The sequence below is a fragment of the Colias philodice genome, chromosome 19 (genome assembly GCF_061535455.1).
Source record: "Colias philodice isolate Cphi_HAF_F1 chromosome 19, ilColPhil1 Martin Lab GWU primary, whole genome shotgun sequence".
NCBI classification, from domain to species: domain Eukaryota; kingdom Metazoa; phylum Arthropoda; class Insecta; order Lepidoptera; family Pieridae; genus Colias; species Colias philodice.
The window spans coordinates 8253192-8278246 of record NC_143104.1 but is presented as its reverse complement, the minus strand read 5'-3'; the positions used below and the strand labels follow the sequence as shown (position 1 = coordinate 8278246).

Sequence of the window (25055 nt, the reverse complement as noted above, 5' to 3'; positions counted from 1 at the left end):
CAAAACAACGCTTTATTTGACTTAGATATTGCGACCAATATGATTATCATCTATGACTATAATATCGTTTTAGAACTGGATTAGTTGCAGAAATAATCTGCAATCATTCAGCCATTATGAGTGAAAAAGATATGAATATTTCAACTGTTCGATTACATCGTGACTATGAATTTCTTAAAATTAAAACCTAATATATGTAGTTAGTTTAACGTCTTTAAAAAGTTTGCATTAAATAAACATTTAAAATTTAAATATTTAAAAGAGGTGTATTTTTTACATCATCGCTGAAATGGTGACAAATTAATTTACAAATATTTGTACCTAAGTGAAAAATATGTTTGTATTTCCAATAATATTTGGTATAGGTAAGTTAATTACACCCGACAACATACATTTCTTTGAAAACGATATTTCCCCTTCAATTGACAGCAATTGGAAATTATAGCTATGTAAATTGTTTGAACGAAATAACGGCATCCCACACGCACGTGCCACTCTCTATAGACCTATAGCATAGAATATTATATAATATACATACTATATGCCTATAGACAGTTAGACTATACAAATAGAGGTAGTAAAATAAACACATAGCAATAGACTGGGCAATGAATAATTAAATTCGACACTGTTCAATTTGAGACTTATCAATGCACTAGCAATACGTATCTACTACCTACATTCAAATTTATGGTATCTTTGACAAATAGAACTATTATCAATTGTTAAAGGTTTCACAATGAAACAGACGTCCATTATTAATACCTTGATATAGGGTATCTATATTATAATAACATTTGTGATTCAGAATTTTGAGATATGAGTAAAGATCAATAAAATGATAGATTCATTTAATTGAAACTCCGAGAAAGAAGCACAAAAATGTCCCATTCATAAAGACATGAACGCAAACAAACGTTCACCTGGCAACGGCTATAATATTAAACGGAGCCGAAAATCAATTTAAATTATGCGTGTTCACAATAAAACAATTTATGGCAGAAATTGTTGAGCGGGATTAAAGCAAGGAATTCCCGCCGCGTTCCACGACCGTATAGTATAAATTCAGGGAAACAAAGGTAGCTATTGCTTCCGGCAACCAGTTTGAATTTCTAACCAACACTGCGGTAGGTATCGGCAAATAATTTCATTTAACAATTATACCTTGGCAGAACTAGTTCGATGTATTATGTATCGACGTTTCAATGTGCACGTGTTTATTTTTCATATATAGTAGGTACATTATAGGTTTCATATAAAAAGTACGATTTTTATTCAGCCGGTACACGTGCAGATATCCGAGAATTTACACTTACTGAAGAAAATAAATACAATAGATCGCCATGTCTGCAGCAGAAATATTGTATAGAAATGCTAACTCTGGTGCATTAAGGACTAAGCAACAGATTTCAAATATAATAAATTTATTTGAACCCTTCAATCAACCACTGTATTAATCATGCTCCCTTGAAACAGGTATCCAAACAATTTCTTAATTTTATAATTCTGGCAGGAAGAAGGTAATGGTTCTGATGATAAATCTATACACTAATTTGTACAATAATATAAATGCATTTTCTAATACTGCCTATATTAATTACTGGTTTGCTCTTTAAAACCGGACAGATCACCTTCAATGTTTTATTTCTTACATTATTTTTTATTAAATTCAGATTTTTAACCATTACCTGCCGTTTTATATATTTCCTTTCGTTCATAATTACATTTAACAAACATAAAATTGAGTCTATAATAATTTCTTTGATATCGAAATTTTGCAAATATTTATATCAATGAAAGATCAAAGCGGCGGATTCAATGAATATCATAAAATTCGAACTAAATATAAAATCTGGTTTTACGTAGATCACATTTATTAGTACTAAAACATGGTAGCGTAAACAGGATCGTTGAAAACCGCTGAGAAAAGAAAAGGTGAAACTCATCGAACAAGACACGAGGAAAATTTTAAGGTACACAAAGGTAACGAGATAAACTTCCCGATTTCGTGGTTTACTGAACACTATTGTACCCTGTTACGGCTTGAGGGTATTAAGCGCTGTTCCTTTATTATCTGTGAAAAAGTTTACTCAATAGATTTCGGGGTTGCTTCAAACATCGTTGAAGGGTAAAGAGTATTTACTTATTACGCGCTGTAACAAAACCTTTTTCAACTAACCAATGGCTATAGGGTGTTGTGAAATTATTCGTAAATTATTTATTCCGCCGACGCAGCTTTCTAATAATGTTAGGAATGTCGCTATATTCAGCATAATTATACATATATTTTAATGAGTTAATGGACGTTTTTGTGGAAGTTAATTTTACATTTTTCTGTTTCTGTATTTGCTTGTCTAATTAAACATTTTATATGAATGTCACGGTAATTATAGGCTATATCAGGAAAATATTTCAAATTAAGGATAAGTATCTCATTTAACACATTAAATCATTATAGGTAGTACATTCAGGGAAATTGCATCGATTATTTTTACCTAGTCACGAAATATATTGGTATTCCGTACATATATCTCGCAACGTTATTTCTGAAATATATACACAAACTAAAATAACCAATATGTAGCAACATTATATCAAATTTCAAATACAAAATGTTGCAACAAATTCGAGTGTCTAGCATTAAGCTATTTCTTATACTCTATAAATATTTAAGAACGTATGACCTCGCTACAGCAGTCACCGGTTAGTTTTTCGCGCACAATTTAGAACCTTTAGACTGGCAAACAAACTGCCGGCAGCTTATTTACACGGCGCCATCAGAGGAAGTGCAAAGCGGGTGCCGGGTAGCCAAACGGTAAAAGGAAACACACGTAAATCACCACTTTACGACAAACATCTAAAATATTGTTTTAAAAAACTGACTACGTAAACAAGCTCCCGTTACGAGTAACAACGCAACATTCCACGCTGACAGCGATTTGGAAGTTTATACGCCCGCGGAAAACAACGCAAACTGCCTAATTTGTAACACCAACAAAACGATATTCAAATTACATTGTTAGCGCCTTGTTTCGCCCACATTTCGAAAATAAACATTCCGCTAATCAAAAAACAAAAGGGCGCTCGCAAATCCGTCTTCTAAGAAGATGCCGCGGTAATGTTGACCGTGCAACTTAGAAGTTTTGTAATCCTACAATTTGCCGTCGCTAACTCACAAACACAACAAAACAAAGAGAACATATTCCCCGGCTGTGGAAGTTCACTCGAAAAGGCAACTAGCTGCGGGGAAACCTTATATTGTACAATTTATGATATGTTTCAACGCTCCGCTCTAGTTTCTGGGGTCATTCGCGCCGCTATCTCCGTTATATTTTGTTCAAAATAATAACAATATACGTACAGTGACGCCGTAAAGGAGGAGAACCAATTTCGATGCAATTCCTATATTGCATCCGCTGTAAGTGGGCTGAGGAACATTCAATTATGTACGTTTTTTTATCGGTGTATATTTGCACAATTTTGCTTACATTAAAGTCAAATTGATAGCTTGATAGGTCTATAACTCTTGAATTGTTTTGTCCCCATTTGGCTCTGAGTAGCAATGAAATAGGAATGGAATGTTCTAGATAAGTGTTTATAGACCAATTAGTGGCAAACAAAATGAGGCCTATCGGGTCGCAGTTAACCAGGTTATGGTAGAGATACAATCACGTTGCTAACTGCAGTATTCGAGACTATACTTGATTATTATTATGTACAAGGGATTGATGGCAACGTTTGCTACATTATATTTATTATTTATTAAGCGTATTCGATACAAACATTTACATTAGCTAGCTATTTAAAACTATATTATGTAGTTCAATTTAGATATGATTAATGCGTTTCTATAAATCTGAAATATATGTATATATTATATGATCAAATTTTATAATTTATTACTTATACCTATACCTAAACAAAAAATATTTACGGCTACAAAGAGATTGATATTTTTTAATAGGATTAAACTCGAATATTGTAAGCATAAATTATATAATATTTAACAGATGTGGTGAATTCACCAAAACATTGTTTGACTGCAGTTTCATGCTTTCGCATTTAAATAGAAACCATTTTTTAGCTTTATGTATCTTTGCATATAAAGTATTCGTTACATAACTTTTCCATCATACCTCTAACATCTCTGAGCTTCATTACTATCGTAGTATAATGAGAAACATTTGCATGACTTCATTGAGGTCGCGGCAATTATTCACTCAATGTACTTAGTAAGTTAGTACCAATGTATTCAAACTCATAGCAAGCTGACATTCTCATAGATATTATATACAATTGCACAAGCATAAAATATTTCTTACTGCACATGAAAAGTAATATGTTGCGACTTGCGACATCTTATATGAAATTCGAGATAATTTCGCGTGGAAACTGCAAATGCGATACTAGAAATATTTAGTTATGCGACCAAAATCGTTCATAAAGCGCACGCATTGCTTAATGTGTAAATTGATATGAGCTTTGCTCAATACGTATTTAAAAATTCAACTGTAAATTAATAGAAATAATAATCAAAGTAAGAAACACTGCAATTCAAGAATAAAAAAGGCAAGCGCGTATTTAATGGGTTCAGGCTTATTTTTTCGTTCAGTGCCGTCGTCATTATAACAGCTGCAGCGGTTGCAACAGATTAAAAGATTTTCAAAGAAACAATAGAACAGAGATACTTTATAAACAGATAACAGACTTCATAAAGCCTTTGTATAGAGATGAAATAATTTAAAGACATTGTAAAATATTATAATCGCTATGTATATAATGACTTTCATCTCTTAGATGTAGACAGTGTTTTTAGATTAATATAAAGCTACTTATACACAAAGTGTAACTAAGTATACATATAAAAAAAACAATCTCGATTATTTTGCACATCGCCATTATATCCGCAACTACTTAAATATTCCTACTTGTACTTTATACATAAACGGATATCCTACGTAAACATAAACACTCCGATACAAAATGAATAAATTGAGTGTGATATTCATAACACAATTTTCCAATATTGAAGAGATCGATTTCACACTTTCTGGCTCATTAGTCAGGGTCACTAAATACTGTTCCAGCTCGGTTGCCACGTTATTTTTATCCCTCATGAGGAAAAATAAAACAAAACATAAATTTCGGTTAAAACAAGATGAATTAACCAAACCGCGTTCAATTCCGTAAATCATCGTGCGATTCGCGAAAAACCTTTTAAATTAAACAATGTACAATTTAAATATATCTAAAAAATAGGCAAGAATTACCGTCGTCAAACGCGGAAGTCTTTAAAGCAATACAATAATTCACTATTTAATTCGTGACCTCACGTAGAGGTCACAAGTAGTTGTGACAGGCGTACAAATGGCGCTTTTAGCCGTTTCTGGTGAATTACGCACTTGTCTGGTTGTGCAAAAATAGATTGATACACTTGGATGCAAATGAGACCTATTTTATTGTATGCAACACGCAGCAGAAATATTTTTTGTTAAAAACTACCTTGAATATTTTATAATGAGTTTTTATCGCATAATCGTTAAGAATTATTTTTTTATGTGGACTTCTTTTTGCACCATGTTAATTACAACGTACATTTGAAAACGGGTTCTATCCAACACGACTCCGTCTAGCAATCTACTTAGCCAATCACCTACATACCATTAAAGGATAATCGACAAAAAAGTGAGTATGTTTATGATCGCCCTATATCCTATTAAAGGATAAATCCACTAAGCAAACAACTACTACGAAAGAGGTAATTAGCACATTTGCAGACATGTGTCTCTCAGGGAACATACATACAATTATAATCAAAGTATAGGTGAAGGAATGTTAAGTTAGATCTATCCCACAGCTACAATAGACAGACAATGTAATAACGCACTTAAAATGTCAGCCACAAATAGTTAAAGCATTTAAATAACAATAGTCAAGATGGCAGGCTCAAAGTCACACCGGGGTCGTATTCGTAGAGTACTGTGACCTGGCCCACTCGCTGTGAATCTCTAAAATTATTCTAAATGCTACAAGCTCTCTGTAAGTATTTACATTTCATTTTCATATGCAAGTAACATTCTAGTGTGAGCGTGCTATTTTGCAGCGCATTACCAACGGTAAGGTCAAGGTAAAGTTGGAGAACTGTAATAGAGAAAATCTAAATAGAAATAAGTTTAATAATATAGCAACATCCACAAGGAAGAGGCCATTTATGTAAAAAAAATGTAGAAATGTCATTGTTATAGGTAATCCTAAGTTGTTATTTGACGCTTTCTTTCGATGGAATTTCTAAACACTTTGGGCGCTTGTGCACTACAAGGAATTTTACTGTCCGGCATTCCGATTTTTTACGGTCCGGTGTGGCATGAAAAAACCGATGAATTGCTTGTGCACCTGTCCGTCTTTACTCGGATCAGTGCGGTACAGTTCAAGGAAGTATGGCGGTATAATGCTATCATAAATGATTGTTTTCGCATTTTACAAGAAACGAGTAAAAATATAGAAGGTGAAATATTATATTACTTCGTTATAATAAAAAGTAAAGTTCCGTAAGAGATTTAAAATGCGTGTTTCACTTATTTATTTTAATCGGTGACGAGGAGCTAAATCTATTCCCACTTGAACTTTAACTTACCAACACTTACTTAGATAATAATTATAGGTCAATGCTTGGTCAATGTATATAAAATAACAATACCGACTTCTCAAATCTCATTGCCAGCTAAAAGAAAGTAAAACAAGAGCTTGCTTTCAATTGGCATATGCAATAAAAAGAGTAAAATCCAAGCAAGTGGGCACTCGAAAACAATTATACCTACAGCGACTCGTAAACTCAAAAAACCATCCGGAATAGGGAAAAGTAAAATGTCGGACGGTAAAATTACGTATAGTGCACAAGCTAGTATATAGATTAATGGCGTGCCATACCGGACCGTAAAAAATCGGAATGCCGGACCGTAAAATTCCTTGTAGTGGACAAACGCCCTTTAACATATTTTTTACTGATAGACATTCTAATAATCTGTGCTTAATGAATTATTCAAAAACCATTTCAATTACATACACCTACACTCTACAGGCTACAACACGAACAATAAACACACAACTATAATAGGTAGTTTCGTTAACTACCAATAACCAAAAATGTGTACTGTAACTAAATAATTTAGTTCTACATAAATAAAACCACATCGAAACACGACAACAATATTCGATTAAAATAGAATAATAAATGGGCGGTGGGCCCGAACATCCTTATACTGTAATCATGTATTAATGAAGTACCTATGTTACGAAGATAGCTAACTATTACAATTTCAATCGAACGTAATGAAACATCGTTCTTACATCACGCGAGCTCGTTCCACGAATTGTACTAAAATAATCCCAATTCGTTGTATTAAATTTTCATAAGTACTAGCTTACCTTTTAGTGGTTATTGGGAATCGTTTTTGTGTCGTTCACTCGGTGACGTGCCATCGATGAAGTACATACTTTGAAGAACCCTTACACATAGTTACTAGGTACTGTATAAATCCTTTATACAGTAAGCCTACCTATATGTAGGACCTACCAAAGAGCGCTAGTATTTAAAAGCGCATTTGTAGGAAAAAAGCAATCGGTTTGATAAATTATCATCGCATTTTACAACCTATTCTTGTGGAAGATGAACATATTAATTATTATTACAATCTGAAATCACAAATAAGTGCAATAATTATTACCTAGTCTAGAAACGGTACCTACACTTAATGATAGACTGATTAACACAAACAATGAAGGATTTAGAAAAAAATCGAATCAGCGGAAAGGTTTCTCAAATGAAAATTAACTTGTACGCAGTTCTTCAAAGTTCAAGCACACACTTAACTGATGGAGTTCGTACACTTGCGACTTACGAGTTTATAAATTGTGAAGAGATTGAAATAGGTTTCCTATGGTTATAATATAATATCTATTGAAAATAAATCTATCGAACATTTTAGGAACGAGTTATGTATTTTTCAATATCGGGTTTGTTTCAATTGAAGATTGAAATCCAAACATTAGAATTATGTACATACTATCGAATAGGAATCATCTAGTTCTACAGTGCGTCATGCATAACTAATACGATTACAATGTTAACTTAATAAGATTTAATGGACTTGCATGTATTACCTATACGTATGTACCTCATTTCGATAGGTACCTACATACATGATGGGCTGCCGCCGAGGGGGTCGCGGAAGAATTCCAACAAATACCCGCGGCCCCATCATTAAAGCGGCTCGACGGAACACAGTGGGGTTTTAGTCGGTAAGAGTCCGACATAACCCACGGCTCCTTCCCCGGGGGCCGTGGGTATCTTTGGAAGATTTCCCCACTATAAAAAAAAAAAAAAATAAAAAAAAAAAAAAATAAAAAAAAAAAATAAAAAAAAAAAAAAAAGGTACCTACATACATTGAATATTGTTATACATTTCCATTACGAAAACGGACGTGACGCAATAACCATCACTAAACATAATATCCTCTATCGCAACTAAAATCGCTATAATAATAAGTGAAGTCCCGTGTCCCCGTAGTGGGGTAAGGGGCAGATGCATTATGCATACATCTGTTTCACTGATCGATTTTCTATAGGGACAAGTAGATGATCAGCCTTCTGTGTCCTACCAGACCGAGACATTTTTTTTTTCTTCGTCTCCACCGGGAATCGAACCCAGGACCCCTCGTTTCTACGCTCACGCGTCAACCACTGTACCAAGGAGGCGGTCAGATAGCTATAATAATAAATACAACAAAACATGAACCCACAAAACGGTCCATAAAAAGCTTGTCAATAATTATAACCTAATCACAATAAAAGAAAACTGCGACCTATCTCCAGAACGAATCCTCCAATTTTATTTATCGTCTTATCGTCTGACAAAAGGGCTCGTTCCCAATAACTTTTATGGCGAATCTCGCGAACCGTGACGTCAGAGACCCGTAAATCGGACCGGCATGAAAACTGCCGGTAATTATGGCCGGGACAGTCGTGTCCGCGGCAATAAACGAAATATGACGACATAATTATTTAATCGTTTCTCATAAAACGACCACTAAACGCAAGACAGTGATTTCATCGGATAAACATTACCAAGTTTTTATTTTTTATGACCAAGTTTTATGTACTGTGTAACTATGTGCTATTCATGATACTATCAATGTGTCTACAATGTATATTCCAACTTGGGTACATAAGTTATTTAACATTTTGTAAATGTTTGCAATATTTATATCGATTCTGTGAAAGTAATTAAATTAAATTACAAAATTAATAGTACCTACAGTGAAAATTAACTTTTCATAACAGTACCTACATACCTAATACTCCTTAATAGGTATGAGCTTAAGTAAATATCTAAATTTCATAATTATTTTGCCAATATTTTAACGAACATTTTATAGGCAATACTAATAAAAGGTTAAAGATTGTAAAACATGAACCTTGATAGGTAGGTAATAGGTATTTTAATTAGGTCGTGCTATTGTCCAAACAAGTGAAGGTTGTCCATTCACTTACAGTTTTATCACTAAACCTATATCCGCCTTTTAATTTTAATAAATGATAAGACAGTTTAGAAGGTCTCAATCAAAATTAAAATGCGCTTTCTTTGTGTTGGTATTTAATTATAGTTCATTATTAGATTTGTAATTTGGGCGGAAATATGCCTTTAAATTATCGTACCCGCTTAGCAGTAGGTAAGTAGACATAAATATTTAATATTTCCATAATATTTCCTCGTTTGAGGAATTTTATACCAAAAAAGGTAAATTAAAAGCGGCAATTACTTAGCGGTTAGCACTGAAATTATTTTCAGGTAATATTTTACTAAAATGTTCAGCCAACGCAAGGCTAATAGCGAGTTAAATAATCATTATGGTTTAAAGTGACTCTCTGCCGGGTCATGGTCAATAAAACGACTCATGTAGAAACTGAACCAAAGCCGGTCGGGCTTAATTATGAAAATTGGTCAAGTTCACGTTAGGTCACGGGTTAACTGTGAAAACCCAAATTCACTTAAACTAAATACTCTGCACTATTACAAATGACGGACATTCAAGAAACCAAGTGTATGGAATTTCTTTGAAACTATATAGGTGTACATATGAACATTGGTACAACATATAAATTGCGCAACCGTGATAACATATTGGACCATTAGCTTTTAGAATCAATCGTTTAAGACCCTTAACCCATTGACCACCGTAAGCCCCGATCGGGGCGCGACACAATAGATTTTCTATTGTGTCTGTGATTCCGAGGACTGATGGATTAATCTGTTCTCGTTCATTAAACACGATGAGATATGTGATTCCAGCAGCATTCAGTATTCAACGCAGTCACGATGACGCCTCCGGGCCGTTTGTCGACAAACTTTGCGGTATCGGGGTGCAGTCACGTGGAAAGTTCGAGGTTCTTTATGTAATACAGATTATACAGAACACATAACGCATTTCTGCGCCAATCACGCTTGTGTGACGTGGAAATGACCTCGGTAAAAACTTTTGCCAAAGCAGAGATTTACCGACTCGAAAAATTGATCGTAGAGTCCGTACTGAGTAGCAGTTCGCCTTCAGGAAAACTCCGAAACTACGTAACATTAAGCACTCTGAAGAATACATTGCAAAACTTCGCTCTTGAGGTTTATTTCTTCACAAGCTATTTCAGTAACTATTAATGAAATTTTTCGAAAACATTGTAGGTTATATACTATAAATGGTCCATTGAAAAGTTACATTTGGGGTCGCATTTTTTAGAGGACGCAATTTTATTTTTTTGGTGTGTAGGGGGGGTCAGTGTGAAGCTATCACCAAGTTTGTGGGGTCGCCACCCTTGTCCCACGGCCGCCATCTTGAAAATAGCGATTGAAATGGTTTTTACGATATATCACTTAAACTATTTATCTGATAATAAAACAATGTTAATATTATTCGTTGCAAATTAAATTCTCTACAACTTAGGTTCAGTAACTTTTTGTCGTAGAACTATAAACAAAAAAGTTATAAGTGAAAATGTTCAGAAATTAGAGATGTTTATATTTTTCAATAAAACTTTTTTTTATAAGTTTACGAAGAAATTATATCAGATCATTTTTGTAGATTGTTTTTCGTAGAACAACTTTTATTTACAACATTTTTTCATTAAGTAAATAGCTAAGGTTTTACAGCCATCCGAAGTGAGTACTATTTTAAGTACTCTTTACTATACAGAATACGTTATATTATGTGTGTACTAATAATAATTTGTCACCAGTAATTATTTTATTTTTGTTATAATAATATTTTTAATAATTAATTTTACAATATTATTAATAATTAATTATTGAATCTTTTCCCCACAACCCAGGAGGTAGAGTCTGGAAGTGCGTTTTTTTACGTCGAAAAGCAGGGCTGAAATGTTCTGCAGTGTGCTTCCATTGTTGTGGAGTCTGGGAAAAGAGCCAATAGCCAATTTATTATGTATAGTTACTACTGAAAAATAGTACTCACTTCTGAGCGCTGTAAAACCTTAGCTATTGACGTAATGAAAAAATGTTGTATATAAAAGTTGTTCTACGAAAAACAATCTACAAAAATGGTCTGATATAATTTCTTCGTAAACTTATAAAAAAAAGTTTTATTGAAAAATATAAACATCTCTAATTTCTGAACATTTTCACTTATAACTTTTTTATTTATAGTTCTACGACAAAAAGTTACTGAATCAAAGTTGTAGAGAATTTAATTTGCAACAAATAATGTTAAAATTGTTTTATTATCAGATAAATAGTTTAAGAGATATATCGTTAAAACCATTTCAACCGCTATTTTCAAGATGGCGGCCATGGGACAAGGATGGCGACCCCACAAACTTGGTTTTAGCTTCACACTGACCCTCCCTACACATCAAAAAAATAAAATTGCGTCCTCTAAAAAACTCAAGGTCAGGCCTAAAAAATGTAACATTTCAATGGATCAAAAGTTTTCAGGAATATCTCAGAAAGTTTGATGTGTTTTTACAACCATTCATTGCAATGCAATCCTTATTTTTCTTAAATTCACAAGTCACACATATATGTAGGTATAGTATATCTTCTTCTTTATATATAAAAATGAATCGCAAAATGTGTTGGTAAGCGCATAACTCGAGAACGGCTGAACCGATTTCGATAATTCTTTTTTTATTATATTCCTTGAAGTACGAGGATGGTTCTTATGTAGAGAAAACGTAAACATGAACCACGGGCGAAGCCGGGGCGGACCGCTAGTATATAATAAAATTATTATTTATTATTCTGGCACTTTTATTTATTTTGCACCACCATGTTATTGACTTATTTATTTTCCTCGTCTTTTCTGGGTTGCCTGGTAGAGATCGTTGCCAGCGATAAGGCCGCCTACTGTACATTGTTATATTGTATTTTTAAGTTTGTAAAATGTATTCTATAAGGTGTACAATAAAGTATTTTTCATTCATTCATTCATTCATTCATTCACACCTCTGACCTCATATAGGTAGTGGTTACATCATATAATTTAAACATTACGATTAACAAAACAATCCATACAATTGCCAGTCATTAGATGTTATATTATCACACAATTGATAAGCAGTTGTTTAGCTTATTTGAATGATGTTTGATTTGTAAATGCCAGACTCAATCAAACTAAATCATAGTAATACAATATTTATTTTAAACTTGCCACTCTTCCCGGGTTGAAACAGAATAAAAAATATAGCTTATGTCAGTCATAGTGTATTTCTACTGATGTTGGAATTTTTGATCAATTAACAAGTTTAAATTTATGTATAACAACATAAAAACGCACCATCAAACTTGTATAAAAAGTCAATAGTTTACGGGTTTCACCATATGATTTCAAATTTTTAAATTGATTTTGATGATGCCATTTTCTTTTGCAAATATGAGACTCATAAATCGTTATCAATTTAAATGATGAATATTTAAACTGTTTTGTAACTGTCCCAATTTGCAAAATAAATGTCAACATAGTTAATATTGATCATGATACAATGAATAAAATACCAATTAAAAATCCAATTTTCAGAGTGTAATAAATAGCATTGAATTCACGTTAAGGTCTAATAAATTCCACTGTAATAGTGAAAGTGTTTGCTAAAACATCTTTCTGTTACCATTCAAATGTTCTAACACTGTATAGCGGTTTGTATAATAAGATCTTACTAAACAAGTTTAACAAGTTCCAATCAATTTCCTGCTAACAAGTTATTATTCCTCAATGTATTTCATACCTTCTATGTGTTAAAACACATTTATTTTTATTGATTCTTAATCTTAATTAATATAAAAAGTGAGGAAATGAAAACTTGTTCATAATTAAAAAGTTTATAATGTGACGGAGATAATTTTAATAACAGAGATGCAAATAAATAGAAGGCGTGGGTCCAATTTCATACAATTTATTCAAATATTATTTGCTTTACATTTCTTATCATTTTAATTTAAATAATGACTATTTATTGACTGTTTTGAATATCCAAAAATAACATCTAGTTTTTAATATATTTTCCATAAATATTTTTCAACAATATATTTGCCACATATGGATACCTTTATCCACTTGTAAGAAAGATATTTAAAATAACATAAAATATAGCTTGACCTACTAACTTGAATTACAATTGTGTTAATATATTCACAAATTGAGTATTGACAAACAGGTTAGAAGACCACATTGCCTTTTTCATTACACTTCAGACAAAAGTTACATAAAGACGAAAAAGAAATCCTACTTTCACTTTCTATAAGCACTTTCGTTCGCACATTTAAATTGTATGTTGTTTCCTTGCAATTATAAACATGTTATTGTTTTAAACAAACTTTTTTGTGACGTTCAAGTTATTAGAATTGCAAATATATATAACATACTTTCATAAATTAGAAAACCTACCCTACATCTGTCATTAGGAAACACATAACTATTACAAAACTTGGATATTTTAATTATTTAATTCATATGAATACTGCCATTGGTCTCAATATTACTTAATATTATGTAGAGGTTTGTAAAAATGCCTCCTAAAGGCACTATAGTGGGTGTCATTCCTGTAAAAAAATATCATAGGCCTCGTCCATTCAGAGCGGATGTTTCAAATTTTCAGCAACAAGGTATTTTATAAAATCGATAAATTATTAACATTTAATCCGATTGAAATCTATTGTGATCATAAGTCATAAATCATTATGCTTTATAACACAATATAAAATTTTAAAAAAATTAAATTTAAGAATCCTAACTAATATTTAAACAAAATATATTATGCACAATATATTCAATGTATGGAAGATTTACACTTGCAGCCAAGTGAGGAAAACCTTTTCTATATAAAATAATTACTCGTCACAGTTATTTGAGCCATAAATAAAATTATCAAAATCCGACGGTCTTTTCAAATTTATAATTCTACAAAGCATTTAAAATAAATAATAGAATTACACAAAATAGTAAAATTATTTTTATGTCCATGTCCATTATCCATAGAAATTGATTTGATATGATTCAAGAGTAATAATATTGTAATGCTGTTAAATAATAGAAATTTTATATGGTTATTAAATAATTCCGGTACTGTTACTTCCTGAATATCAAGAGCAAACAACTTTCGCCCAGTAAAGATACGGCCTCAGATTGTTCCTGCGCGCGCGCAACCAAAACTCGCCACGGAACGTTACGAATACCTTAGCGCCAGTTACTTTAACATTACGCAAGTCCTAAATCGTTAACTCAACGTTGCAAATATGCAATCAAGTCAGCGGAACTTGCAAACATCCTAGAGTTCTTATCAGCAAAAAATGTTATCATAAAAAGTTGAAAAAAAAACCTCTCGTTAGAAACTTTTGTATTTTGCTTAATGATTAATGAGTAAGCTGAAATATTTTATAATATACCATCAAACGAATCATGAAATATCTACTCACCGTTTATGTTTATCACGCCAAATCCCAAACAATATAATATCTGTCACTCACACGTTAAAACACAAAACACAGAATTATTTCACCTCTTGACATCTGACATGGTTTAAAAATCTTAAATTATCACAATTATATCTCACTATCAAAACTGTTTATTAAAATAGTTAATTTAAAAACAATAAAATATAGCAAAACGATCGCAAAATAACGATACAAAACGTAAACAGCTGCCTACTTTGACAGCACCGTCGATTAAACTGACAACTGAGTCTGCCAACCATGATCACGAAAACACTTTCGCTTTCATGTACCAACATTAAAACCAAAATATTTTGCTCCCATTTGAACAAATCTCATATTTCCCGTAAATAAAAGTAAACCCTGTTTGTTATCTATTACAGCTGATGCTTTTCAGTGTTATTCAAAGATAATGATTAGTTCAGTTAAATTTTGAAAAGCATTTTTTGAAATAATTTTATACGTGTACCCGTGTACGTACAGTCTACTTTTTCTCAGAAGTTATTATACTAACTTGAGTTTCAGTAAAATAATACATGAGATTCTAAATCAAATTCTTGCATCGAGAAATACAGTTAGAATTAGTTTTTACAAGAAAATTATTCTTTTAATTACTTACCGTTTATGTAGCTACCTTGGTAGCTACAATTTAATTTTCATAGCAGCAACACTTAAATGTCAATTCGTCACCATCACAAATCTGTCAAGCGACTGTATGGGTTGAGTGTATTTATCATATTTAATTCTAAAAATATAATAAGACAAACTTTTTGTGCTGCGTAGTGAATAATAAACATAAGGTGGCGCTCAATAATTAAACACAATGTCTAAATTTGAAGACAATCCGTTTAGTGATCCAGCCATAGACAACCCCTTTGCCGTGAGTAATCTCAGTCGAAGAAATAGTGAAATTGATATCATGATATTCATATTTTGCACATTAATTTATTTCAGGACCCTGCAGTACAGCAAGTAGCGAGGAATACGAATACTGTGACACAGGGTCTTGACGACTATAATCCATTTGACGGCACTCAAAATGCAAATCAAGCTACGGTAAATGGAATTCAAGTTTTTTATGGAATTCGTGGGTTGATGTGCCGATCTAATCAGTCTCAGTTAATAAGAATCTAATGTTCATTGACGTGTAATATACGAGACGTGAAAGTTGTTTATATGAAAGTAATATTCACAGATCAGAGCATTATGAATTGATGACATAATAAATATTGATATCAAAAATATTAATATGTACGCGATTCATTCAATCGTATTGTTGTTTTATATAAAAATTGATAAGATAAGTAGGAATCTACTATTTCTTTTGTCTGATGAGAACAATTCAACTATAAAAAGTCAATAAAAAAAACATAGTATCTAAATCTTTACTAAAAAAATTGTTGAAATACTTTTACTATGATACGGATTTACTACTTTAGCCTCCGCAACAGCCAACACAGCCGGCGATCATGCAAGCAGTGTCTCCACCGGCCAGCGGACAATATACACGACCGAGTCCCTCACAGCAACCTCAGGCTCCACCATCAAACTTCACAACTGCTGATTTTCAGGTACTTTTCCCTCCTTAACCTCATTATCAATCTGATATAATAATTCGGTAGAATTTAAACAACGATGTTGTCACATAAAACATGTAATAATCTAAGATACCACTCAACAATATTCAACTTAAAAATATAATATAAATATTATGTATATATAGGTAATATAGAATTTTTACAATTTCTTCTTGTGCAAGTACACAATCAGAGATCTGCTCAGACAAAAATATATTTATGACTATTGCACTTGTTACTTGCTCATCAAGAAAGATTTATATTTAGTAGTGGAGCACTTCACACTTGTTACTAAATAAAAGTAATGTAAAATAATAATAAATTGTTCTTCACTGTAATAAATGATATCTATAAATAGATTTAAATTATTATTGAAATCTAAATGTACTAGAGTTGCCAATATGTTTTCAAATGGTGAAATTAGTTATTTGCTATCTTTTTTAATGCAAATTTACTCTTGTTTTTTATCATAATAATGCTGCAATCAACTTATATGATGTTTAAATATTTTTTATTTGAAGAATTACTAACATGCAACCATTGATCTTCACAAACTTTCACATTTATAATAATAAGCATTGGATTATTACTAATATTATTACTTGTACAGTATATTTATTAAAACTTCTAAGTGATTACACTTTACTATACAATATAAATATACAGTTGGCAACCCTAAACCCTTAAGCCGAGTGTCCATCCTCAAGAAAACTTCCGCAAGAAATGTCCGACAGTCTGTCTGACAGCAGCTTGCAAGTCTAAACCAGCACTTGCTATATGGCACAGTATATGGTTTAGACTTGCAAGCTGCTGTCGGACATTTCTTGCGGAAGTTTTCTTGCAGATGGAAACGCGGCCTTATATGCAAACTAAAGCACAGAGCATGCTTCTAATAGTATATTTTATTTTTTTACACCACACAAGGAGTTAAAGGTAATATTGCACTTTATTATGAGTCACATGTCCATGTAATCTTATCTTTTTATTATCATAGTTCTGAATTAATGTTTTTGTTTGTAAATATAATGATATATGTATGTGTTTTTTGTTGGATAAGAGTTTTATTATTTACACAAAATTCTTATACTATTAATTAGGAATGTTAATGAAGTAAACAGTAATTATTCAATCGTTACATTAATAATTATGTACCAGGAATCTGAACTCGTAACCATTTAAATTATTACATCAAGAGCAGTCAACAACTACAAGATGACAAACAAGTTTATTACTAAGCAGTTTTTTTATATGTTATGGATGTATTTTAGCTCATTACCTGCTTTTTATGATCTGCGGTTCATTAATAAGAGATTATAGAACACAGTGACACTAGTTAAGATATAAATAATTTCACATAATCAATAATACATTTATTTGATGAATAAATTTTTTATCTATAAGACATTATCTTGACAAAGATTTGTCTGCTTTGGTAAAATAGTAGACAATATTAAATTTTTACATCTTGAAAGTTCACTTAAATTGTAAGATTACCATTGTGTAGGAGTCCCTTTATTAACAGCTTCCTTTAACAAATCATTTCATAGTTGCTTCACAGTAGTTTTGACCTCTTTACATTTCTTATTTTTGCTATATTTATGTAGTGGCTAATCTTTTCTTAGCAAAAGTCACACAAAAAAATTTTTTTTTTCATATTTTTGAAGTGAAAACTTCTTTAGCGGCGTTGAGCACTTTTTCTGTAATGGGTATAAAATCTTAAACTCACGTCAGGACACGTGACCTGATCGAAAAAGCGTAAGACGGATACCATTCCAAAATATCAAACATGCTCAACGTTAATAATCAAGTTTTCACTTCTGCCGGCACTCCCGGAGTGCAACCCGTCTTTTTTTTATTAGAGAGTTTTCCTGCGTGCTAAACATTGTACATTAATGTGGTGCAATTGTTACAATCAATCATGTTATGGATTAACATGATTGATTAATCGTATTTTCTCTTTCATATTTGTATAAGTAAATAAATATCAATTTTATAATGGCACTCACTGAGCACGAACTACAGAGACGGCAAGAGGAATTGGAGCGAAAAGCCGAAGAGCTAGCGCGGCGGGAGGCCGAGTTGCGTGCCGGGTCCGCTGGCCGCAGGAACAACTGGCCACCGCTGCCTGCCTTCTGTCCAGTACAACCGTGCTTCTACCAGGACATCAATGTGGACATACCGCTCGAGTTTCAGAGGATTGTACGGCATTTGTATCATTTGTGGATGTGTAAGTAATTAATTATTTTATATTAATTGCTCTATTTACTCTAATGAGTTATAATTGATAGCTATAATTAGTACTATGATATAGTTGACGGTTGGAATTTTATTTCTTTGGCTATAAGTGGTAGAAAAACTTGTTAAGAGAAACATGACATTATTCTTTATATTAATAAAAAATACATATGTGATTAAAGAAAAATTCAAAAACATGTAATCATTACACATGGAATATAGTAGTAGATATATTTACATATTCAATTATTCATATAAAGATATTAAATTCTCAGGAAACTAGTCCACTTTGACACAACTTGATAGTGAATTATGTTAATGTGTTTTTTGTGTTAATGGCAATTATGTTGATTCATTAATTATGTTGCAAGGTATATTGTTAACCAATATTTTAATAGTCACTCAATTATGTTCAAATTAAATGATTGTGTTTTATCAAAATATGATTGTTTCAAGTTATGTTTTTTTTCAGTGATGCAAAAGATAAAAAGCATATACATATTTAATGTTATTTACATAGAAATCTAAATAACAAGACACTAGAAGTCGTAAGCGCGCGTGACCTTGTCGCCACTCAGGTGACTTTCACATCACCAGTGTGTTCGTCACAGTTCAGTTGCTATGGAGACGTATGTGTGTAAACATGGTGTGTTTCAGCATTTCCCATTGCAGAAATTCTTCCATAAGTTGTAATTATACTAATAAAGGAATAATATTTCATCGGTAAATATTTTTTTTTAGAAATAATGCCGTTTTTCCTTAAAATTATAGAATATTTACAAGTATTACGAGTGTCACCATAGTAATCGAAATAACAATGAATGACACAGTTTCAACCTTATTGGAGCAAAAAGAAACAAAACGTCTCATATACATAAGGATGTTGTTCTAAAATAAACCGTAAATTCGTGCGTTAGGATACATATTAAAAAGCTTAATTTAATATTTAAGTTAGTTTTCATTAAAATCAAGTTGTCCAATAAAAGGCATAGTTTACTTGTGTGTATTGTTTAGCTATCGGTTTAAATGTGTTGATTTTGGCGACAGCGGTTTTCATACGAATTATGACATTATAGCACTTCTATGTGTTTTGTTATTTAGATTTCTATGGTTATTTACTTATTAATAAATAATATGAAACCTTTTTTCGAAACAAGTTCCTTGTTTATTTCTTAACTACTAACTACATGGCGTAAAATGAAAGTGAAATAATAACAGCACTTGGTAAACTTCATCAATATGACACTACTTTCAACCGAGATTCCCAATTCATCAAAGGAAGTTCTAAATTCCTACATATTTTATCATTACAGTGTTGTTATTGAAGTGAAACTTCTTTATCGGGGTTGGAAAAAAATTTAGTGTAACATTTTTTCGTTACGCGTGACATTTTTTTGTTACGCGCCATTTTTTCTTATCCCTACCACGCGTGATTCGACGTATTTCTGTAAAGTTGCATATATACATAGTAAATTATTTTTTGAAAAATAAGGTCATAAAGTAGTTTCACTTCTTACGTGTGTACACTAGTACACGCACACATTTTTTATTTGTAATAGTCACCTTATTATTAAATAAAACAAATCTAATAAAAAGAAATATCTATTCCAGTCCACTCCCTGGTCCTGGCACTGAACATCGTCGGTGGAATGGCCCTGCTATTCTCCGGAATGGGCCCAACAGTATTCGGCCTATCCATTCTATACTTCATATTACTGACACCGTTCAGTTTTGTCTGCTGGTACCGACCGATATACAAGGCGTTTAGAAGTGACTCGTCGTTCAACTTTATGGTGTTCTTCTTTATATTCCTGTTCCAAATATTGATTACTTTGGTGCAGTCGATTGGATTCAGCGGTGGTGGCTCTTGGTGAGTTTAAATTTGTTTTTATCACTGCTCGTTTATTTATTTCACTTTAGTAATACTTTTAGGGCCGATTTTTCAATGCTTGGGTAAAACTTATTCGTTGAATAATGTATAAAACATACCATACCATTTTAAAAACGTATTCTAATTGCCCGTATTTGACAATTTACGTCACATTTTAATATTATCGTGTAATACTTTATTGGATGGATAAGTTTTATCCAAGCATTGAATAATCGGCCCTTAGTTGTGTATTTTAATCATTACACAAATAAATATTTGTAACTTGAACATTAGTTATCTAAAATCAACCACATTATAATATGGTTTATACTCTAGATGAAGGCGAGTTTTAATATCATGATTACCACACTTAAGCTAATTATATAAAATATACATTTTTATATAATTAGCTATAAAATGATGGCTCAAAAAATGATTTTAAGCTAATCATAATTCACATTGTTTTTCAGCGGTTTGATCACAAGCATCGACGCGTTCAGCACGAACGTGGGAGTTGGTATTGTGACGTTATTGGTCACCATTGGCTTCATCACCTGCGTCGTAGCTGATATTCTGCTCATTACTAAGGTAAAAATAGAGATTTTGTTAATTTATTTTATTATTTGTGTTTGATTGATAAAAAAATCAAATATTGATTGGAATATGCACCAGAATAGGCTAGATAGTACAATTTTTTTTTTTTTCAAAATACATACAGTTAATTTATTGAATTTTGTATTCACACATATATTACCCGCCATCACTCAACACATTAAACTACAACATTTACTATATTTACTATTTTACCCCGATCTTCAGTAGGGGTGAGTTACTTCCCTCCGTGCTAGTTATCCGAATCAGTGTTGAAGCGTGCTCGACTCAACAAACGTCATTAATCATTATAAAAAAAAGACGGGTTGCACTCCGGGAGTGCCGGCAGAAGTGAAAACTTGATTATTAACGTTGAGCATGTTTGATATTCTGGAATGGTATCCGTCTTACGCTTTTTCGATCAGGTCACGTGTCCTGAGTCCTGACGCGAGTTTAAGATTTTATACCCATTACAGAAAAAGTGCTCAACGCCGCTAAAGAAGTTTTCACTTCAATATCACATTGCAGGTGCACCGCATCTACCGGTCCACGGGCGCGTCGATGGCGAAGGCGCAGGCGGAGTTCACTACGGAGATCCTGCGCAACCCGCACGTGCAGACCGCCGCCAGCAACGCCGCCGCCGCCGCAGTCAACGCGCAGATATCCAACAACCGCTACTAGCGGTGAGTGTGTGTGAGATAGCAACCCGCACGTGCAGACCGTGTGTGTGTGAGATCCTGCGCAACCCGCACGTGCAGACCGTGTGTGTGTGTGAGATCCGCAGCAACCCGCACGTGCAGACCGTGTGAGTGTGTGTGATTGGTCAGACTGACCAATCACACAGGTCAGTGCACGATACTGTGCGTGTGTGTAAGAGTGGATGATGCGTGTTGCTGCGTGTATGGGTGCGTGCGTGCGTGTGCATATTTGTGCCGGTGAATGGATAACATACTTTTAAATTCACTTATGAGCGCGTGTGTGGACGAGGAAGCCGATCTAATATTGGTCGATGACCAATACGCTATACGCATTACTAATAAGCCGCTGCGAGTACTTGTGGTAACTTGAATTTTGTTTGAAATTTAAATTTCAAGTATTTTTCTATCAAAATTCTTACTACAATACTTTTATATTAACAAAAGAAGGACTTAGTTGATTTTTATGATTTATTCTTTTCTTTCAGATGAAAAAACACCAATCATCGATAAGCATTTATGTGCCCAGCGGATAAGTACATAACTACGTGTAAATCAATATTAAATTATAATATATTCGAGCATTATATTATTGAGGTTTATTTATTCTGAGTGCACGTTTACTCTTAGTTTATAAGGCCAGTGTAAATTATAAAGGTCACTTATCTTTTACATGTTACTTTTTTGAAACATTTAATTTTATTAAAGAATTTAATTCAAATTTCTAGACGTTTTCATTTATTTCACAGATTTAAAAATTAACAATATGTAATATAACAATTAAAAAATAGCACGATTTTTTTTTCTGGAAATATTTCCACTTTAATATAAGTTATACTTATTTATAGTAGATTGGAGAGACAATACTTAAAATACGTATCTGCAATGATTTCAGGTGTGCACTCGGTCAAACTATCATTTAAGATCCTATCAGTTTTAAATTAAATATTGTTAGTTTTAATATGCAATATGTATGACAAAATGCTTGTTATTATTGTATTTAAGAGATTTTGTTGAAGCACTTTGTTATATTAAAATGTTATTTGAAGTATTATTGGAACATATTCCATTATTTATCCAAAATAAATAAAAATATTTTCATGTTTCATAAGTAAATGTTTCCGTAAATATGTATTATTCGGAAAATTTAACACATTTTTCCCATTTGCTATGTTTCTTCTTATCAATATCGAATAAGATCAAATGTAAATAATGATTATTATACTACGGCCAAAATGTGTATGGCTGTGTCATTTTAACATATTCTACTAACCCTTGATTATCGACATTAATTTTCATTGATTGAATTAACTAAAACAGTCACCAAACATGAAGATGAAAATGTAATGAAATTCAACTTTCATCTAAAATAAGTAAAAGACTATTAAAACTATTCTAATAACCCAATTATTCTATCATTTTTTTTTTGTGAACTATTCCTACTTTTTTTAATAAAATGTATTTGCTCATTAGATAATTAAATATTATTATTAAATTAATGAACCTTCGAAGATGCTGTTTTAATGTTTGGTGTACTGATTGTCATTTGATTCTTTTTTTATACTTGCAGCTATAAATGTATATTTGAAAATGATTTCGTTAAGGATTCAATAATAAAAAAATATGAATTTCTGCAAAAAAAATGACTCAATGTCTGACTTTGATGATCACAGAAGTCTGACATATTTTGATCCCCTTTGTCTTTAAAATTTAAATCTATAACATGACTCTCTTTATTATTGGACTTTCTAATTGGACCACCATTTGTAAGAATATTGTAGGGGTTTATTAACTTCAATATAATATTGTAAATTTTTCATTAGGATGATATATTAATGACTCCTTTTTAAATAAATAGCCTTAAAAACTACATTGAACTAGGTGTAAACTTAACACATCCAAATCTAATTGACAAATTAATATTTTATGCATTATGTATAGTTATTTATTACTTATTTGCGCATCAACTGAAATACCCTTCTCATATTTAGTTATTGCTAGATTTATTTAAAAAATACATGAGCTTATGAACGCTTTAAATATATAAGAAATCCAAATATCTTCGCTGCATTTCTGGATTATAAAAATGATTATATAAAGTTTAAATGTATTTCATTTATTCACGAATTTAGTTTTTCACTTCAAAATTCATGTAGACATTCCATATTGGGCCAGTGTATATATCGCTTAATGTCCCTTTACTAAGATTTCGTGTTAATGTGAATCATGTATAACAATTTTTAAAATTTCAATGTAGAATGTGTCGTGTGTTCGAACCGTTACTTAATTTGTATGTGTGTAATCTTGCCGTGTGTTTCTATTAGTTATGCACAAGACTTAAATACACAATCTAATAATGGTATTTAACGATATATTGTTAGTCTAGTCATATGACTGACGGTTTCGAAAAAATCATCAAAAGCATAATAACAATGATGTATGCATTACGTACTTCTACCACGTCTTCATTCTCAAGACGGTATCTCTATGTATCTGGGCCTAGTTTATTGTAAATTATTGTCAGACCGTCCTTACCCAGATAATGGTAAGCGAAGGCGTAGATTTATCTTGTTTTAACTGTTTTGTAACGATTAAGTCATGTTATAAACTTATGATTAATAATAAATATAATTTCTGAATATTGTGTTTTATTTCATTATTGATTCCTTGTCGATTTTAAAATAAACGTAATGGCATAATTGCTGGCACGTAACTTGATAAACCGTTAAATACTAAACCAATTTTAATGTAGACTTTGCTACCTACAAATAATTATTAATACAATGTTTACTTATAAATTATATAACTACCTACCTATTAGTATAAAGGTATTTTAATTTCATTTACGCGCCTTTGAAGTTTTTGTAGCAGGTAGGTAATCTTCTATCCGGGTAGCAAATTAAAATATATTAGTGCAGTAGTTTCTCAGTTTATCGCGAACAAACAGACACGACGTAAGAATTCATTTTATAATTTGTAGTTGCCAAGCTTATTTTGCCATATAATGATATAAGAAAATAGAGACACTATGGAGAATTTTTATAAGAGAAAAAGATGTACTTCCCGTCAAAAGGAAGCTCTTATGACGGTTTCGAATCGC

General features: G+C 32.1%; 2 protein-coding genes across 2 annotated transcripts in view; one reads left to right on the top strand and one right to left on the bottom strand.

Annotated features, from left to right (window-relative positions):
• The window catches only part of LOC149480081 (furin-like protease 2), a 224507-nt gene extending 209269 nt beyond the window's left edge, over positions 1–15238 (bottom strand). The window contains exon 1 of the mRNA XM_089707161.1: positions 14973–15238. The gene's annotated coding sequence lies outside the window, so the exon portion shown is untranslated. The remainder of the gene's footprint in view (positions 1–14972) is intronic.
• Positions 15239–15669: 431 nt separating this feature from the next.
• On the top strand, positions 15670–24594 carry Scamp (secretory carrier membrane protein). Its single transcript, XM_089707275.1, has 8 exons — positions 15670–15867; positions 15942–16043; positions 16427–16558; positions 18587–18791; positions 20411–20669; positions 21140–21257; positions 21789–21943; positions 22444–24594. Exons 1-7 carry the CDS (start codon positions 15811–15813, stop codon positions 21939–21941), a joined length of 1026 nt encoding a protein of 341 aa, XP_089563401.1. The 5' UTR covers positions 15670–15810; the 3' UTR covers positions 21942–21943; positions 22444–24594.
• The last annotated feature ends 461 nt before the right edge of the window (positions 24595–25055 follow it).

What these genes read in the sequence shown, in the direction of transcription:
- Scamp (XM_089707275.1), top strand. Translation starts at nt 15,811, where the DNA reads ATGTCTAAATTTGAAGACAATCCGTTTAGTGATCCAGCCATAGACAAC. An exon ending in CCATAGACAACCCCTTTGCC is followed by an intron (nt 15,868 to 15,941) that starts GTGAGTAATCTC and finishes AATTTATTTCAG; the next exon opens with GACCCTGCAGTACAGCAAGT. An exon ending in TTCAGCGGTGGTGGCTCTTG is followed by an intron (nt 20,670 to 21,139) that starts GTGAGTTTAAAT and finishes ATTGTTTTTCAG; the next exon opens with CGGTTTGATCACAAGCATCG.